General features: G+C 32.5%; 1 protein-coding gene and 1 long non-coding RNA gene across 2 annotated transcripts; both read right to left on the bottom strand.

The window, feature by feature from the left end:
• Window positions 1-227: 227 nt before the first annotated feature.
• Window positions 228-2,006, bottom strand: LOC132054846 (uncharacterized). The gene is made up of 2 exons (XR_009414377.1): window positions 879-2,006; window positions 228-774 (listed from the first exon to the last, which is right to left on the bottom strand). It is a non-coding gene; the product is annotated as an uncharacterized LOC132054846 (long non-coding RNA).
• A 13,479-nt stretch (window positions 2,007-15,485) lies between these two features.
• On the bottom strand, window positions 15,486-17,351 carry LOC132054168 (uncharacterized). Its single transcript, XM_059446221.1, has 2 exons — window positions 17,308-17,351; window positions 15,486-16,098 (listed from the first exon to the last, which is right to left on the bottom strand). The coding sequence occupies exons 1-2, from the start codon at window positions 17,349-17,351 to the stop codon at window positions 15,486-15,488; spliced, it is 657 nt and encodes a 218-aa protein (XP_059302204.1).
• Between the last annotated feature and the right edge of the window lie 2,772 nt (window positions 17,352-20,123).

Genomic DNA, 20,123 nt, shown 5'->3' with positions numbered 1-20,123 from the left:
GAGTATCTTTGGACTGTTTTAGCCCAACACGCACAACTTTTAAGACTTTAAATCCAGTGATTCTAAATTAAATATCTACATAATATACCACAATAGCCGTTAAATTCTGTGGTGTTGAACATGCATGCCATGTCAACACCACAAGGAGTCTCACTAAGGGTGAAATACGAATATTGAAATTAACTAAAAACAAATAGATTAGTAAAGCGGAGAGAACAATATATAAACACTGAAGAAATGTAGAGTAACTAACTTTTCTGATGTTTCAACGATTATACACCTTGACATAGTAAGTATTGTTAGAAACTTAGAATGATCTCTCCAAATCCTGAGGAAAATCTTGGGAAACAGATTCAAGATGGTGGTGATCACCAGTTTCCCTGTAGTTACAAGATTCCAAGAGGATGGCAAGAAAAATTAAAATTGGTGTAACCAGCAGAATGAGACCTAAAGGAACCATCCATAGTTGTCTGTTTGAAGGATGAAATTTTAAACTCCACCATCCTAATATCACTCCACCTCCAATACTTATGCAAAATAATCCCAAGCAAATAATCCATGTCTTCTTTAACTTCCCAAGATAATAATTGTCACTTGTATCCCTTACCTCAGATTTCTCTTCTGTACAAGTGTACTCCATCCTAACTCCTTCTCCAAAATACAAAGCCGCCGTGTTCCTTGTTGCTTGCAGTCCCGAAAATCTCTTTTACCTATCTCAATTGATTGATTAGCTTCTTCCTTCTTCCTGTTTGCGGTCTCAAAAATCTCTCTTACCTGTTTCAATTCGGACTGATTAGCTTTTTCCTTCACGCAAACGCTTGCCTCATTTCTTTCTCTGAAATTTCAAAACACAAGAAAAGATGATAGTAATAACTAACCTTTTGTTCTTCTCAAGATTTCAATGAATAAATGCTTTATACTAGCCAATAACAAAAGGGTACAAGAGGGAATTTAGTAAGAAAGAGAAATCAAGATGTAGATAAACAAAGAGAAATCAAGATGTATATAAACAAACCGTTGTCAAAGGTGGTATTGAAGAAAAAAGAACTAGCTAGGGGATGTACTAGAGAATTAATTTCTGGGGTAGGTATACTTAGGTGCCTGCTAATTAAAGAGTAGTGAGAGTGTTCAAGTAAAGATCAAGGTTTAGAAGAACCAGGGCGCGCGGTTGTAGCCTGACAGCACGGGATTTATCTGAATCCAATACTTCCGACGCAGAGTATCAGTATATATGTATAAATAACTACAACTGCAATAAACAATAGGTATGAATCCATTTAAAGTTTTTAATATGTGTTTAATACGAAGAACTTTGAAGGTTAAACCCATTGAATTTAAATTCTGAATCCGCCTACGCAGAGGAAAGAAAACAAAGTAAAGAAATTAATAGGTGAGGATTGAATTTGAATATACAAATGGTTTGTATTTTTTTGGCCGTGTTGATGACTACGGGTTGAAAATAAAGTCTGATTAAGAGCTTCATGAAACGTGCCTCTTCATCAAAGTTGTTAGCTAAAATCAGAAGATTATGACATAAGAAGGAAGGAAGAAGGTTGCGTTTCCTAGTTGAGTTTTTTTTTTTTTTTTAGTATACAGTATACATCGGTTGGTATTGTAATTGTCTTAAATCTTAATGGATGAATTAATTGGGGGCAGAGCTTATCTGGGGTAGATTTGTTTCATTCTTATAATCTTCTTCTTGTTCTAATTTCTTTTTTTTTTTTTCCCCTTATTTTTCAATTTTTTCTAGATAGAAGAAAACAAAGAATTTGGTGGGATTAGAACACTATACCTAAGTAGTAAGTAATGCAGGGTGAAGCTGCGATCACTAAACTGCAACTCTAATCTCAATATTCATGTTTTTTTTTTCATGGGATTCTCAATAGAATTTAACTTTTGTCCAGTATATGGTCAATATAATTTGGCCGCTTGACGGATTACTTACACATATTTCCAATTTATCAAATCATGTTTAATATAAATATTTGTAACTTTTATTGTGTTACTATATTCTATATATTCTATGTAATGTAAATATATAAAACTTAAGCCTTTAAATATAAGTATTTAACAGTGTCGTCCAAATTTATTTAACAAGTCGCGTACGGGGTTGCTCTTTCAATTAAGTAATGTAATTTTTTTGCTCTGTTTGGATTAGGAGTAGCAGACGAGCAGTACTCAACAGTTTTTTGTTTCTCTTGTTTTCTATTGAAAAGAGATGGAATGTGGATTTAGGGGAATTTATCAAATTTATGGTTTAAAAAATCTTAGACATTTGTGTGACTATAAATCATTTTTATTAAGTTGTTTTTAATTATAGAAATGTGACATTCTTTCTTGGACAATTAGACTAAAAAAAAAAAAGTATGTCATATAAATTGAGACGGAGGTGTAACAATTTTACAATACTAACTAATATTTCTTTTATTTCAAATTGATCATACGTTCTTTCATTAGACTGTATCAATATTAAATTCTTGTTTCTTTTTATTGGGATTTCAGACTTCACCACTATGAATGACTCTTTTAACGTAGTCGACAATATTGTAATTATTGCTATCCCTATACTGGATGTATTTATACAGGTTTAATGTTCTTTAAATAGTTTAGCCTAATCAAAATGTAATATACAAAATAGAATGGGATGGGTAACAGATGATTCTTATTGTAGTCGCTCGATGAATCATATACTTATTGTTGTGATTTAAACTCTAACACGCTCAAAATTTTGGTCTAGCAAAGAAAAGCGTAACACGTGGTATGTGAGTTAGACATGCCACAAACAAAATATGATATTTCAGTGCAGAATGGTAAATAGATGAATTCATTATTCACCAATTATCGAATCGTGCGTAACTGATCTCTGAAAAAAATTCAAATATAAAAAATAAAAAACTGCAACACGTAATGTATCTCTTTTAATATTTTTTTTGAATTTCCTACCTCAATATGTACCCATTTTGTGCTTGATTAATCGAGTCGGGAAGTCTGACTTTAGGGTAATATATATCTCTTGTAATTTATGCGACTGAGTTACTCCTGTGAAACTGGTCAAGCACCAACTCTACCCTTCACTCTCCCTTTAGCCAAGGACTAAATTTTTCCAATTATACGTATCAGTTGTACTTGGAGTTTTAATTAAAAAAACGAATAAAACTCTTAGGGGTCGTTTGGTTGGTGGAATAAGAGATAATGATCCTAGAATAGAATGTAGAATTATTTTATGCAACGTTTGGTTATGAGTATTAATTAGTTTTGGGATATATTCTGTACTGAAATGGTAAGATTATCTATCTAATATAAAAAGGGGATAGCTAATCCAATGAAATATTGCAATCAATTGAATATTCTTGTCTATCCATCCTAGTAGTAAGCAAAGGACTCCTTAGTTCCTGAAGAACTAAATTCGGTGGGGCAAAGTTTGTTTCCTATTTAAAGTAAAAAAAATTCGAGGCAGCTATATACAGCTTCATTACTTTCTAGCTAACATGGTTTTTCACATGTTATTAATGTTAAATTTTATTTATAGCCGCCCTCCCCTGATGGTCACAACAGTTAATCGGGTTGGATAGCAGCCTTTGTTATCATCTTATTGGACAATAAAATAGAATAAGTACAATTCATTTAATAAATAATTTTTTAAAACAAAAGGAGTATTACGCCAAGCTATCTCGATTATGTTATTTTAATTAATTTTTGTTAAACCTCGTTATCAAATTTGGATTATGCATACGTATAATTGTGTTCCCCTTGCCAAGTATTTTACGCGAATAAAAAAAGTAAGGGAAACAATTTAGGGGTGGCAATAGAGGGAAACAATTTAGGGGTGGCAATAGATGAAATTTATTCTTTCTTTTCCAAGTGTTTCACGTTATTTAATGGGAGAATTAAACGTGAATTGTTAAACTCTAGCTTGCCCATTTGGCCAAATTTTTTGGAAGTAAAGGGATAGTATCACTTTTGGTCCTAAGTAGTGGTAAATTATGCGTTTAGTCCTTGTGATAAACAATTCATCATATTTAACCTTCAACTAATCACACTGTGTGTGTTTTTATCCCTTCATATAGAGAATCAGTGTTTTAAAAGGCGTTTTCGGGGCTAGTCCCGGGGCGGGGTGTACCAAAAATGCCCCGGGGCGATGGGTCGGGGCGAAAGTCTCCAAAGGCGTACGCCCAGCAATTCGGGGCGTACGCTCAGGCATTTGGGGCGAATTTTTTTTGTTGGGGCGTGTTGGGGCGTAAGCCCAGAAAACTTCTTCAAACTAAAACGAAATTTGTTAAATAAGTCCTTAATATAATGCCCAAATTCTCAAAAGTCAACATGTAATTACTCAAATGTTTTAAAAAGGAACTGAAACATTAAATTTAAAAGGCAAGACCTTTTTTTATTGCTAAAATGCCTAATATATATTATTTTCCAATTATTTATCTTGTCTTCTACTATATATATATGTATATATATATATATATATATATATATATATATATGCTCCACCCCCACAAAAAAACTAATTAGAACAATCTATTATACGCTACTTACAAGTACAAGTAATTAGTTTTTTTTTTGGGGTGGAGCATATCTATATCTATATATATATATATATATATATATATATATATATATATATATATATATATATATATAATAGATATCACTTATTTATAGTTTTCTTCAATTTTTTACGCTACTTCACCTATTTAAAAATATTTATTATAATTATATCATTTTATAAAATACTAAAAATTAAAACCCCATGGGGCTTACGCCCCGTGCCTCGGGGCTTACGCCTCACTGAGGCAGACGTAAAACGCTCCGCCTTACGCCCTCTCCTTTTAAAAATCTGTAGAGAATATGTAATATTTGACTATTTATATAACTATATTATTGTCAAATATAAAGTAACAATATTTATAATTTAACATATCGACACAAGAGTAATTAAGTGGTGCAACAGTTAACAATTATAGTGAATTTGTGAATATTTACAACAACGGGATTAAAAAGTGCATAATTCGATTAATTAAAAGTTTAAAATGCTACATAATATATTTCACCGATTAAAATCAAAATTTACCAAAAATTGAAGGACCAAAAGTGATATATTTTTCAAGAAAAAAGAGAGTATTACTTATTTGGAGAGTCAAGGTGTTCGCAAAGTTTTTGAAAGAGTATTAGAAGAAGTACGTAATTCTTTTGTTGCGTGAAGGAAAGAATATATCATAATCCTTAAAGGTAGAAGCAGAATTCATAAATTACTTTTTAGGACAAATGTACACATATCAAGAGCTTATATTTACCATAATATTATGCCTCCTTAAATTATGGACTATGGAAAATACTACAGAGAGGTGATGTATAGATAGGCATAGATGAGGATTGGTAGGAGCTGGATGCTCAGTTTTAATGTTTTCTTTTTTGCTGCTTTTACTTTGACAGATCTATAATTGAGTTTGAGGTGTGAATAAGAAGCTGTTGGTTTTTACGACCAAAAAAATAAAGGGAAAAGACATAGATCGCACCCTGAATTATATTCGAAATATTTATTTCACATTCCAACTAATCGGGCTATCTATTATCTCCCTACACATTTAAAAAGTGAATTTAATATCATCTACAAGCTGATGTGCAAAATATAAAAATAGTTAAAAAATAAGCATGTTTTGGTTAAAATTTTATGAATTTTTTCCTTTTTTTTTTATTGCAAAATACAAACCTAATTAATTTGTTTTTTCTTTCCGCCCTTTTTCCCCCTTTTCTCATTTAGTCTTTTTCTTTTTATTTCTATGTTTTTACATTAAATGTATACCCACTAAATCATTTAAAATCAAATTCATACCCACTAAATCATTTAAAATCAATTTTTTTTTCCTTTGAAGTACTTTTCTCTTTTTCCTTCTTCAACGTCAGTTCCTCTGCCCCTCTAACTTTCCATTTCCGGCAAGCTGAAAGCTTTGAAACCATCAAAAAATTAATTTGTCCAAGTTCTAGTCATCATTAATTAAGGATTATCTAAGCTTAAAGCTCCAGATATAGATCAAGAAGAAAGACATGTCTGGGATAGAAGCTGGTAGGTATTTGGTATTGTGGGTGATGATGGAGGTGGCGATGACAGTATATAAATGGAGAAGGTGAAAGTTGTGTGTGTCTATGGCAGAGAACTACTCCCTCTGTCCCACAAAAATTGTCCTCCTTTCCTTTTTAGTCTGTCCCAAAAAGATTGTCCCCTTTTTATATTTAGAAATAATTTAACTTTATGAGATGATTTACAGCCAAACAAATATCTAAAGCTTATTTTGGACCACACATTTCAAAAGTTTCCTTTATCTCTTAAACTTTGTACCAAGTCAAAAGAGAATAATCTTTTTGGGACGGAGGGAGTACCATTGATGGGAGAAGAAAAGAAAGAAGAAAGAGTAGAAAAGTTAAAAGTCAGTGAAAGCTACTCGCGTGTGTTGTTGCATCATGCATGCCTTTTGCCCTTTTCTCTCCAATATAATTGTCTTTTAGCCTGCACCCATGCATGCTTCTTGCTGCTAATATTGTCCCTAAATACATAAATTGGGCATTAATTATATATATATTTTTTCCCGATAGCATATTATTCATCTTTTCTTTTTCTCTCTATTGAAATTTTTCTTAAAGTATTTCATTTTGTTGATCATCACTTGTACTTGTTATATAGCTGACTGGTTTTACTAACTTACCACATGATTATAACATATTTGTATTGATCCCATATACTTTTCAGTTATAAAAAACTATCGATCCTTGCATTAAGAATACAAATATTTTTAGTCATATGGCTCTCTAAAAAAAGTTGTTACCTTTTCTTTCTCCGAAGTATATATGCACCTCTTTTTTTTGGTTGTTTCCTCCAATAGTTGAAAGTTACAATCCACATGTCAAATAAAGAATTGCCCTCACATAATTACTTGGCTCAAATCATGTACAAACATGATCAAGTAAAAAAAGCAAGGGTAACTTAAAAGGTAAATTTGAGAACTGACAAATTGGAACAACACTAAGACGCACAATATTGTAATAGGTTCGAAAACCCTATATATAACATTATATTTAAAATTTCTTTCCCTAAAATTCAAGTCTCTAGTCTTCTTTATAGTGTTTTCTAAGAGATCTCTGTTATTCTAAATGTTCAGTCTAATATTATTACTACGTACATACGGAAGTTGTTTGGTGAACGTGCCAGTGCTTTGCCTGGAATACAAACCTAAAATGAATTTATTGAAAGTGAAACTGGCACTTAAGGGTGGCAAAAACAGTACATGAAAGCATGATCCGTCCAATCTCTCCAAGTTTGGCTGATCATATATCCACTCATTTATTAGCTCAGCCCAACTCATTTCAGCCCATAAAAAATTGGGTTGATATGCAGTGGCGGAGCCAGATTTTTAACAAAGGCGATTCAAAAATATAAAGAAGCAGACAAACGAAGAAGTCAAGGGGGTTCAGCGTCCACTATATATAAATAAAAAATAATTTTCATCTTGTATATACAGTGTATTTTTTTACCGAAGAAGGTTCGGATGAACCCCCTTGGTCCTTACTCGCTCTGCCCCTGTTGATATGCACCCCAGATTGACCCATGAGAAATCTTGTCAAAATATTTTTAAGAAGACATCTTTTTTATTTGATATGTTATATATAGTCATAATAAAGAAAGAAAATAGTTTTATTAGGTACTAAAAAATTATAAAAGAACAAAAGAAGAAATTAAAACTTAGTAAGAATTCGGCGGGTTGGGTTATGACCCGCTTTTTAGCCCATTTCAGCCCAAGTAATCTTTAGGTGGGTCAACAACCCTCCCATTTATTAACCCAGTCATTATGACCGCCCAAATTCAGTCCAACCTGCCCATTTGACAACCCCTAATTGTGGCACTAGATAATTGGTTTACTTACGAGATCGTTTGTTGCAATGCATGTTATATTGTGTCCTATGAAATTAGGGAATTATAGGGTAAATTTACTTATCATATCTATCTCTAAGACCTATTTATGAATAATAACTGCCTTTTATTTTATTTATTTTTCATAGCTAAAATATTTTCTTAAATTACACATCATAACTAGTGTCCTGTATTTCACAAGTTCCTCTTGTAAATTGATTTTATCTCACCTACCAAATTTATCTTCTCCCTCACCCCTCTCTTTCTCTCTCTCTCCGTTCCCTCTCCTATCCCAGATCTTGTTTCCCTTACCCCTCCCTCCCTCCTCCATCTCCACCACTACAAGAAAAAATATATTTGGCAACAATTTTTTTTTTGTTGCCATAGATTGATTATTGTTGCAAAAAGTACTTTTGGCAACAAAAACAATATTATGTTGCATGAACTTTTCCCAACGGCTGTTATTGCAAAAACGTGCAACAACTTTTTTTTTTTTTGTTGCCAAAAGTACTTTTTGCAACAATAATCAATATTATGGCAACAAAATTAAATTCTTTGGCAGCAAAAAAATCATTTGCCAACAATAAAACTAAGTTGTTGCCAAATATAAATTATTTTGTTGCTATTTCTATATTTTCTTGTAGTGCACCATAACGCCACTGTCAACACCAAAAACAGCGGTACCCCCAGATCTCGTTTGCCCTTACCCCTCCCTCCCTCCTCCATCTCCACCAAAAAAGTAGCCGTCATTTGGCCGAACTTCTGCACACTTTCTTTGATTATATTTGTTTGGGTTAATCTCTTGGGAAACAACACCTGCAGTTGGTCTATGAATTGAGACTCAATCTGTGACTGAAATTCGTTAATGAGGGAGAATTGACACTCTTGTTTGTTCACTTCAACTAAAATTCCTTCCTGCCCCCCACCTGTTTGAAATTTTACCTCAAAGAAGGATTTAGTTATTGCTTACCTAATCTCCGGAGCAATCAAAAGAGGCCCTACGCACCACCCTTTTCTGTGAAGATTAACGCCTCCGCTAAGCTTCTCCAGTAAATCGTTATGAAGATTCGGGCAACTAAATGTCGTTTTCATGATTTTTATATTTTGGTGTATTTCAATGTATTCATCTTTTTTTGGTGTAAATATAGTGAATGTTCCAAATATAAAGCCTATTTTTACTCCACTTTATTTTCACAATTTTTATATTTCGCTGTATTTCAATGTATTCATCTTTTTTTGGTGTAAATATAGTGAATGTTCCGATGGGACATTTGTAAACAATGATATACAGCCGCTGAGACATTTGTATTTCGTTGTATTTCAAAACGACGAAAATACAGCCGCTGGTGTATTTACGTGTATTTAAAAAAATTGAAATACAACTGAATCCAGCAAAAAGATGTATTCTGGGAGACTTCTGATTTTTGGAAAATTATGTGCTGAGTTTTTTTGAATTCAAAAAGTTTGGAATGGAGTAATTTGGAGAGACAAACGTGAGCTGTTATGGAGCTTCAGCTGTTATGCGTGATACATGGTTGATTTAATTTGACTTACCATTTAAAATGAAAGAAGAGAATTTGTTCCATGAATGAAGCCTATTTTTACTCTGCCGGATTTTGTATTTCCGTGTATTTCAAAAACGTAAACTCTAACGGATTTTGTATTTTCGTGTATTTCAAAAACGTGAAATACAACCGAATACGACAAAAACTAGCTATGGTTTGTAAATATAGAAAAAATAGCTATAAATTGTTAGAAGCTATTAAAAGATAGTTGTTTATGTAAGTTTCACATTAGGTAGGTCTTCTTATCAATGATGCTTCTGCGGTTTTCTTATCATTATAAAGTAACAAGCTCTAACTTATGTTATGGATTTATATCAAAGACCAAATTAACTCCCCTTCCATGTGGATGTCAAGTAATAAATTAACTTTCACAATTACTTTTCGGGATCGTAGTTTTCCTTTAACTTTCTTGCAATATTTTGTTTCATTATCACCTTTTTCCATTAGCATCCTTGCATAATTATTTGGACATAGCGAACATTCAACCAAATACTTGATCCGATCCATAACTTTAGCCATATGTTTCTATTTACTTGTCATATTAGCCGTTTGCATATCCTTAATTTAAGAGAAAACATTAATAATAAGAGTCATTAACTATTTCTTGGTTTTTCTAAAATAAAAAGTACTTTGGAATAACTATTTTTGGCAAACAAGACAAAAGTAAATAAAATGGAGGAAGTAAAACTTAACACCCATAAATGTTAGAGAAATTGATATAAATAGTCGCCCACCAAAATAATAGTAATCAAAGATATATTTTTTGTATATTAATATATAATATACAAAAAGTATATTTTTTTGTATATTTAATGAGCGACTGTAATAATTTTTTGTCCAATAAAGGCAATTGAGTACTCCTATTCTGTTGTAATTCCCACTACCGGGATAACTGTTACAATCCAATGACCAATGTGTACATTATGTATACACAACTGGGTTGAATGGTCCAACTTTACTGAACTCAAAACAATAAGCAAAGAGCTGAATATACCAATGGGCCAGGACCAATAGCCCAAAAACTGTGGGCAATTCTTCTTTTGGGGTGGTCTTTAAATTTTGCCCCTCATATTTGAAATCTTTAAATTTTCATTTTTGGCCAAAACTCATGGGTTCGGGTTCGAACCCCCACATAGTCAAAATTTTAAAAAAATTCGCAAGGCGAGTTTAAATTTCGCTATGCCCCCACCAAAGATACACTTATGAAGGAATTACCAAAGTTATCATGGACCGGCATACTTATGCCTTATGGGCGTACTTGGCATAAGTATGCCGGTCGGCGATAACTTTGGCGATTCCTTCGAGTTTATGCCGGGTCCGGCATAAAAGTTTGCCCATTAAAAGTTTGCCCTCACCGGCATAAACTTGTTAAGAATTACCAAAGTTATCGGGACTCGCATACTTATGCCAATCGCCCATAAGGCATGAGTATGCCGGGTCCGGCATAAATTTGGTAATTCCTTAACAAGTGTATGCCGGGTCCGGCATACACGCGACCCAAACCTTGCCTTGCAATTTTTTTTTTTTTAATTTATGCTTGAGCGGGGGTTCGAACTCAGAACCTCATGATTTCTGCGTGAACGCTCAGAGTTGCAATGTGAAGGGCAAAAATTAAAGACCAGCAATATGAGGGGCATAATTTAAAGACCACAAATATGAGGGGCAAAATTTAAAGACCACCCAAAAGAAGGGCAATCCGCGCAAAAAAATGAAAACTGTCGTAGTTTTTCTTGACAATTTTACAAAGAGAAATTGCACTTCCAAAGGGGATGCTCTTTAATTTTTGTCCTTCAAATTGGTTGGTCTTTAACTTTTGTCCTTGGAAATTGAACTTATGTCTCGCATGCCTAGCGGGGCATAAGTTCTTTAAGGGCGCGAGACATAACTTTGGATTATTATGATGCGAAAATATAAACTTATGGCTCGCGAAAAAATTATTTGCTATGAGGTACAAAAATTAAAGACCAAAGACAAAATAGGAATACAAGTGCCAATGACCCAATTTAACACCGATAAGCTATTTTTAAGTTCAAAACTCCTAATTACAATTATCTAGGGTATTTATACTTAATTATAAAATATAACAATACTTTATCAATTATAATAAAATAATAGGAAAAGGAGGGAATTAGGGTCCAATCTTCCCCTCTAATTTTCTCTTTTTCTCTCCATCTCTCTCTCTTTCTCACCAAACACACCCAAAGTTGTAAACTCCATGAAAAGCTTCATTGACAACTATTGAAAAGCTTCGAAGACTTGATTCGAAAATCAGGTTTTGCAAAATGGTTATTTGTTTGGATTGGGTGTCGTTGCAAACAATTGTGAATGTCCTTTTGAAATTTATATGTCAATTTTGAGGTAGTTTAATGTAGATAAGAGTTGGTTTTGGTTTGAATTTCATATTGAAACTCGAAGAGAAAGAACAATAAATTGTATATATTTTGTAGGTAAAATTTCTCAAATGACTACCTTATTGTAGCTTCCTACCATTTGTAGCTACCCTTTTAAATATTACCATTTGTAGCTACATTTTGGCAAAATAGTGTATGTTTTCGCGTGTATTTGTTGCCAACAAATACATGAGAATAAGGTAAAAAAAAAAAAATATATATATGATCCTTGATTTTAGCCTTTAATGGTGGAGCTATTAAATTAGATATTAATATATATTTTTTTGATGTATTTCCGTGTCTTTTTTTTTAATGTATTTCAGTGATTTTTTTTATGTATTTCTACCGATTTTTTTTTTTTTTGATGTATTTTATCGATTTTTTTGATGTATTTCAAATACATTGTGTACAATCCAACTACTATGAAGCCAAATATATTCAAATTTTCGTGTATTTGAATGGATTTCAACATATACATTCGATACAAGACCAAAAAATTCAAATACATGACAAATACATTCAAAAAAATAATGTGTTTGGCTATTAACAAAATACACTAAAAAATGCACTCAAAAATACAAAGACAAATACATTCAAAAACAAAGTGATTTGTGAGATGTAGATTTTAATGTATTTGTATTTGGCTTTTAACAAATACACATGGCCGTATCCGAGACACTACCACCACCAAAAACCCTAATCTCTCCAACACCACCAAAATTCTAATCTAAGACACCACCACACCAAAAACCCAAATCGAGACACCATCACCACCAAAAAACCTAATCTTTCCATCACCAACAAAACCCTAATCTCTCCACCTCTACGTCATCTTCTCCGCCACCATCTCAAAATCAATCCATCACCGCCGCCATCAACAATGCACACAGCCAGATCTGCAGAGTGAAAAGAGAGAGAGAGAGAGAGAGAGAGAGAGAGAGAGAGAGAGGGGTGAGCACAGAGGGAGACGGAGAAGAGAGAGATGGGCGGCGGAGAGAGAGAGGGGTGAGCACAGAGGGAGAGGGAGAAAAGAGAGGGGGCGGTGCGGCCATGGTGGTGGTGCAGCCATGGTGGTGGTGGTTGAGAGAAGGGAAGAGAGATTTTTGAGAAATGAAAAATATGAAATGAGTAGTGATTGAGAAAAAAGAAAGATATATGTGTTTGGGTATGTATTTTTTGATATAGCTACCATTTGTAATTTAGAAAAATTAATTAGCTACTAAATATAATTAAATAAAAGGATAGTTAATATTAATAATTAGGTCTTAAAAGAAGCTACAATGAGTAAAAATTCCTATTTTGTATGAGGGTGTATCTTATATGTATATTCAATGTATCACCAGACATACAGTGACATATAAAATACATACGATAAGTCGATAACATAATTGTATGTTTTTACCAAATTATATATGCTTTGTAAAATAAACTATTGTTCGTATAAAACCTGTTGGAGCAGCGGGCACATCCTTGGCTCAAAAGCATGGTTACAAGAGGCAGTACAAAGTCTAATTGATGCATCACTATACACAAGCATAGTTAGTAGGTTTCAATACTTAACTCCCACATGATATACCTTATGTAGTGAATTTGGCAAGTCAACTAATTATACAAAGTCCAAATAATATTCTTCGTCATGATGTGAAAATAAAGGATACTCGAATATATTAAACGTACCATTTAGTATAGACTAAGGATAATTTCTCGGTCTCCCTTTAGATTGTATGGATTCTCCTGCGCAAATTAGGAAGGATGTGCTATAACCAGAGGTTCAACTATATGTTATAGCATCCTATTTTAGAGCAAACTACACATCGTGGGCTTCTAAGAAATAGAACGCAGTTGCAAGGTCCAGTGTTGAAGCTGGTTACAAAGGACTAGCCTCAACTACAACTAAGATAATCTAGTTTATTATGTTTCTTACAGATTGACTAGCCTCAACTACAACTAAGATAATCTAGTTTATTATGTTTCTTACAGATTGTTTGGCCAAGTTTTTTGGAGGCTAAAAGCTTTTTTTCTCGAAAATGTTTTTTTTTTTCTTTTTTCTTTTTTGGGGCATATTTGAGGTGTTTGGCCGACAAAAAAAAATGTTTTTGAGAAGCAGCAGAAGCAACTTTTCTACCGTTAGAAAGAAGCACGCTATAATCTATATTTAACAAACTATCCCTCATTAATTTAACACTATATCTTCCAATTAAATACAAACTATTTCTTTTTTCTTTTGGTTTCCATCATGTCTTTTTCTGCAATTTTCTTTTTTCTATCTCTTCCTTTGCCTTTGCCTCTTTTGAGTAGTCCGTCAACAATAAAAACGAGTTACTTCTCCCTTTTTCCTACCATCCCTTTTCTCTATTGCTGCTCTCCCTCTCTGGAATAACAAAGTATTGCTAGAAAATTATGAATTAAAATTTTCACATACTTCAAAGCTTTTATTATAAATATTCAAAATATTTTTTTGTATAAAGGATCCTAGTGTAAAATTTGTCATGATACTTCTCTTTTTCGTAATTTGACACTCAAAACCTTTTTTGAAAAGATTGGTCAAACACGACCTACTTATCAATTATTGAAAGAAACACTTTTCAAACGAATTAGCCAAACACAAACTATTTTTATTCAAAACTGCTTCTCCAAAAGTTATTTAATAAAAATATTTCTCAAAATAAACAGATTTTCACATGTTAGCCAAACTAGCTAAATGACACAAGGAAGTATCTGAAGTCAATGCCTTACTCGTTTCTGTGACATTTTAAGTGCATTATTGTGCATGACAGTGAATCCAATCATGCATGCTAGGATAAAAACATGTGGAAATAATGGAGTACTATCATTTTGTTGGTGAAAAGGTTTCTGGTGGACCGCTTGTTAAATAATTTGTTAGATCAAAAGAGTAGCTAGCTGAAGTACTTTCTCCGTTCACTTGTCCTTGCCCATTATATTAAAAATAATTTTTTCATTTTTATTTGTCAATTTTAGCATATCAAGAGAAAATCAATTTTTTTTCTTGTTTTACCCTTGGCATTAAATGCTTATTCTAATTCTTTATCCATGTACAAAAAGACTATACACCAATTAATATGAGTATCATAGTAAAATATGCACTTTATTTATTATTTCTTAAAAGATATGAAAAAATTATTGTGGATGAGTAAAAATGAACTGAGAGAATGCATACCAAGCCACTGACCACGCAGATATTTGCACGTTTTTGAAGCAAGCTAGCTAGGAGTGGTTAATCCACCTTAGCTTAAGGGAAAATGTTGAAGAATGTAACATTAATAAGGATAGAAGAGACAATGGATAAGTTTATCATGGTAAAGTTTATCCGATTACTTAGTTTAAAATTGGAAAAGTATTTCCCTCTTTTATTTGAAAAGTAATAGTCTAGATAGAATTCTAAGTTCTATTTTTTTTAGGTAATTACGAACATTTTATTAATTACCAATGGGACAATACAAATTCAGCGGCTAACTCTGCCTGCTGTTCCTTAATCTTACAACTCTACTACACTCACTAACTAGCAAACAAAATTCATACGGAAGTAATGAGCTCACCTCCTAGGGAGGGTTTCTCAGTCCCCAATACTAGGTACACCACAACTCTCAAATTACTGTAGCCTAGCTAGAAGATACAAGATTGTAAATAAGCTCGACTTCTAACTACTGTTCTAACATTACATATGCAAGCAATTTCCCTTGCTAAAGATTCAGCATTCTGCTCCTTGTCTTCAAACACTCTTTTGTTTCTTTCATTCCATATTGCAAACCCAAACTCTGAATATACCATCTTAAGAACATTAGCTTGGGATGATTTGCCTCTGGTTCTTGCCAAGATCAGCAAGTATTGTAGCCCCCATGAACAATGAGCAGGCCACTGTATCTTGAGCCATCTCATCAATTTGTACCACACCTGTTGTGCATAGTGACATTCGAAAAATATATGGTCTCTGGTCTCATCCACCCCTTTACAAAACACACATTTAGGCTCAACTTGCATACCCCATTTCAAGAGTCTATCTACAGTCAATAGTCTATTATGTATTTGTAACCACATGTGAAAGATTGCTTTAGGCCTTGCTGAATTTCTAGACATGATATGTCTCCATTCCACCTTAGGTAAACTGTCCAATAGCTGCAAATAGACCTCTTTGATTTTACTCCTATTCTTGGTAGTGTTCCATTCAACCTGTGGCAATAAATCTCCAGTACCCAGCAATTCTAAGTTATAACTTGTACTAAAAATGTATAAATAGGATGAAAATGCATATTGAAAATCATCTGGAATACAATACTCAATTTCATAGTTTCCTACATTATTTGCCGTGTATTTTTCATTTTTACATTAGTGTTCTCGCACAAATGATGATCGATTCACCACACACTTTATTATCGAGTATATGTATAGAAAATGACAATTACCTATTTTCTACTCAAATTTATTATCGACCATGATGTTTGAAAAACAAATTCAACTTATCTTTCAAGACTAGACGTTTTAGTTTGGATAATATATCCAAACCTAACTCTATTAAGAGTAGCATGTTGTCCTTCAATAAGGAACTTATCATTTGACTACTACCAATTTGTAGCATAGTATAGTATAGGTGATAAATTTAAAAAGGTACAGCCTAATCTATACTGAGCCTCGGTCCTAAAAAACCTAATTTTATCATTATCACCAATTAGACGTGTTAGAATTCCACATTGGCTCTTGATAACACTCTTTTAGATTGGTTGTCAAAAAATACTGCCTATTCTACACCAATTAGACTATACAAGTTAAATATATCAGTGAACCGTCTAATTAATGTACTTTGTTCCGTGATTCGGTCCAGTTTTACTTATCCACTATATCAAAAATAAATGTCCACTTTTACTTGTTCACTATACTAAAAATAGTAGATGTCCACTTTTAACTTACTTGTCCAATTTACTAAAAATAGATGTCCACCCAAGACAGAATTTACCACTTAGTTTCTGATTTACCCTTATTATTAATAATAATCATTTCTCAATGCATCTCCCAAAAACATTGAATTTATTATATTTAAAGGGTGATATATTAAACTTATCGTTTTATTAATGATTACTTCTTAAGAGGTATGTCAAATCAAATATGGACAAGTAAATATTGAGGGTGGGAGTATTAAACATTTAAACATGACTCGTTTTTCCAATAATACATTAATGAAAATGGCCCAACCCTCCATTAATTCTTCGCTACTACACTTTAAATTCCAGGAGACAGTTGCATGCTAACTGATGGGTGTTAGCAGTTGCATTTTATTAATTGCAAACAAGCCGCACTCTATTTAGTCTATTTCCAGCTAAAATTACGCGTGTTGTTTGCGTATCAACTTTGACTAATTCTTTTCTTCATTTTGTCGTCTTTTTTTTTTTTTTTTCTTTCTTTCCGTTTTGGTTTTTCTTGGCCCCAGTCTGACCTGAAAAAGCTGTCTAAAGGATACTCAACCATAGGAGGTGTCATAATCATGGGCGGCCGAGTTCTTCCGAATTCCTTTTGTCAAAAAATTACACTTAGTCCTTTTTAATGTTTAGATTATTTAAGGGGTTTTATATACAAGGTTTATATTATTTTGTATATATGTATACACAGATGTTGAATTACTTTGGCTACTTGTAACTTATTTATATTTTCAATCCCTTTAGTGATTCAGGCTCCGCCGCTGATCATGATCAGGAGAGGATTCAGGGTTTGAATTTTATGGATTCGAGTTTGAGTTCGAAAATCTATCATGACTTATTCAATTTTTGCTAGGGTCTAAGTCAATTATTTGAACATATTTAACTGAATTTCTTAATACACATACAGGATCTGAGTAAAGGTTGGCTTCGGATGAACTACTTACGGTCTACATTCTTTCACGGTGTCATCTGACTTATATATATGTACAAACAATTTTTCACAACAATATGTATGTGTAGAATAGTTTAACGCTTTTTAAAAGAAAAATACAAAGTTATTAATTAGTGACAGAAAGTAGAACCTTAGAATCATCTCATGAGTTACAAAACCAAATTCATTTACAAGATGGATTGTAACCATAAATAATAGTTGATGAAACTTTTGCGTATGCAATGACACTAATAATTATGAATGAAGGCATAGTTGTATGACTTGTGACTCCTACTTATTGGGAGGGAGCCACCTAACGTGTTGTAGACATGGTGACTTTGTTTTCCAAAAATAAATTAAAGATTAAATATGTGGAGCCAAAGCTATTTAAGAAGTGAAAATCACAATAACGGACCCATAATATTTGGTCCTCGGAACTTTGAATAAATAACTTTATGGTGTTACGTGTTAGTCGACCTTATTTAATTTCCCCCATCAATCTATAATAGCTTTTTTTTTATTTTTATTTTTTTATAATCAAGTCAACATATTCGATTTAAGAATTCCATATTTACGAAAAGAAAACAAAATACGTAATTTATTTCGTATGGCAAGCCAAAAAACAATGTAATGCTAAGGAAATAATTTATCCCTTTAGCTTGAATCTTTTATGTCTCTTCCCATTTTTGTCTTTTCCTTTTTATCAGCTGAATATTAGCACTCCAATTACTGGATGCCGAAGCTATTCTTTTGTTTGAGCTTTGTGGATTTTGCACTCTTAGAGCCTGTTTGGCCTAGCGGTTTTGAGGCCAAAAGCGCTTTTTTTTCGATAAAAAGCACTTATTTTGGATATTTGAAGTGTTTGGCCAATTAGTAAAACTACTTTTAAGTAGAAACAGAAGCAGTTTTTCTGCGGTTGGGAAGAAGCAGAAAATTTCTGCTTCTTGAAAAAAGCAGAAGCAGAAGCAGAAAATTATTTTTTTTCAAGACAAAAATATCGCTACCATAAATAAATGTTTACCAAGTATATCCCTCATTAATCCATTAATTTCTAATCAGTAATTCTTTGTGTTGGATTTTAATTTGTAGAATAATTTTGAATTTTATTTTGGTTGTACCTTTTTAGTAGATTTAAATCATCGTGTTGATATTATATCAATATCTAATATTTATTGTTTACTTATCTATGTTTATTTATCTATGTATTATATTAATAGAAAATTTTAATAGTATGTCTTATTAAATTTTAATTAAATAAAAGTAAAAACTTAATTTAAGTCTTCCATAATAGATATTTAAAATAATTTCTCTCTGTATAACAATCTTGATAGTAAACGTTCATTGATACTTGTCCTTTTTTTGTAATTTGACACTCAAAAGCACTTTTTAGACGATTAATCAAACACAATCTGCTTATTAAAAGCAGTCAAAAGCACTTTTAAAATGAATTAGCCAAACACAAACTGCTTCTCATCGAAAGTACTTTTTTTAAAAGCACTTTTTAAAAAAAGCACTTCTCAAAATAAGCAGTTTTTAGCCGCTAGGCCAAACAGGCTCTTAACCAGTGTTTCAAAAAGCGTTTCGGGATGAGTGTCGGGTCGAGACGTACTGAAAACGCATCGAGGTGCATCGACGAAGCGCAAGTATATAACATGGGGCATAAGTTTTGCATTCGCTTAGGCGTAAGTTATAACCTTCTGAGCGTTCATTTGGGGCCTAAGTCCAGAGAACATTACTAAATTGGAACCAAAATTGCTTAATAGATTTTTTTTAATTACTTAAAGACTCAAAAATTAATTCATAGTAAATTTTCAAACAAAATAAAAAAAAATCAAAACTCAAAGACCTCGTTTAATTGTTTATCCTAATTTCACAATTCAATCTTTTTGTTGTTTACTACGTAACCAATACACGTTGCCCCATTATCTGCAAAGTACACTTTACAAAGCAAGGAGTAAAATTGAATTATACATAAAGTGTAAGAGTAAATATGGCCTACTTTGATTTAATTAGGATATACAACATATAATTTGGACCAAAAATGCTAATTAAAAATAATAAATACATAAAATGAGGACCGTTAATCCAGAAGGATAATTTTGAATCATTTTGCTAAAGGCTAGGATAGAGTCGGGACAATCTTTAACGGAAGATAAAGTTATTCATTTAACATAATTTAAATGCAATTTAACCCTTTTCCATAATTTAAATTAGAAATGAGTTCAGTACTACTTGGATTAATTAATGGAAACTTGTACAATAAGTGTTGGTAGGATAATGCATGCTTAAAGCCTCAAAATAGGAACATTGTTCACCAGATTCTCATTTGGTTTGTAAATTTTAGAATATTAGCAATTCACATTTTGCTAGACAATTCTTTCAAAATGTTAGGATTTTGGGTGT

Source organism: Lycium ferocissimum, chromosome 4, assembly GCF_029784015.1.
Source record: "Lycium ferocissimum isolate CSIRO_LF1 chromosome 4, AGI_CSIRO_Lferr_CH_V1, whole genome shotgun sequence".
Lineage (NCBI taxonomy): Eukaryota > Viridiplantae > Streptophyta > Magnoliopsida > Solanales > Solanaceae > Lycium > Lycium ferocissimum.
This window is presented reverse-complemented; position numbering and strand designations above follow the sequence as displayed.

What these genes read in the sequence shown, in the direction of transcription:
- LOC132054168 (XM_059446221.1), bottom strand. Translation starts at nt 17,351, where the DNA reads ATGACACCTCCTATGGTTGAGTATCCTTTAGACAGCTTTTTCAG. An exon ending in CCTTTAGACAGCTTTTTCAG is followed by an intron (nt 16,099 to 17,307) that starts GTCAGACTGGGG and finishes ATACATTTTTAG; the next exon opens with TACAAGTTATAACTTAGAAT.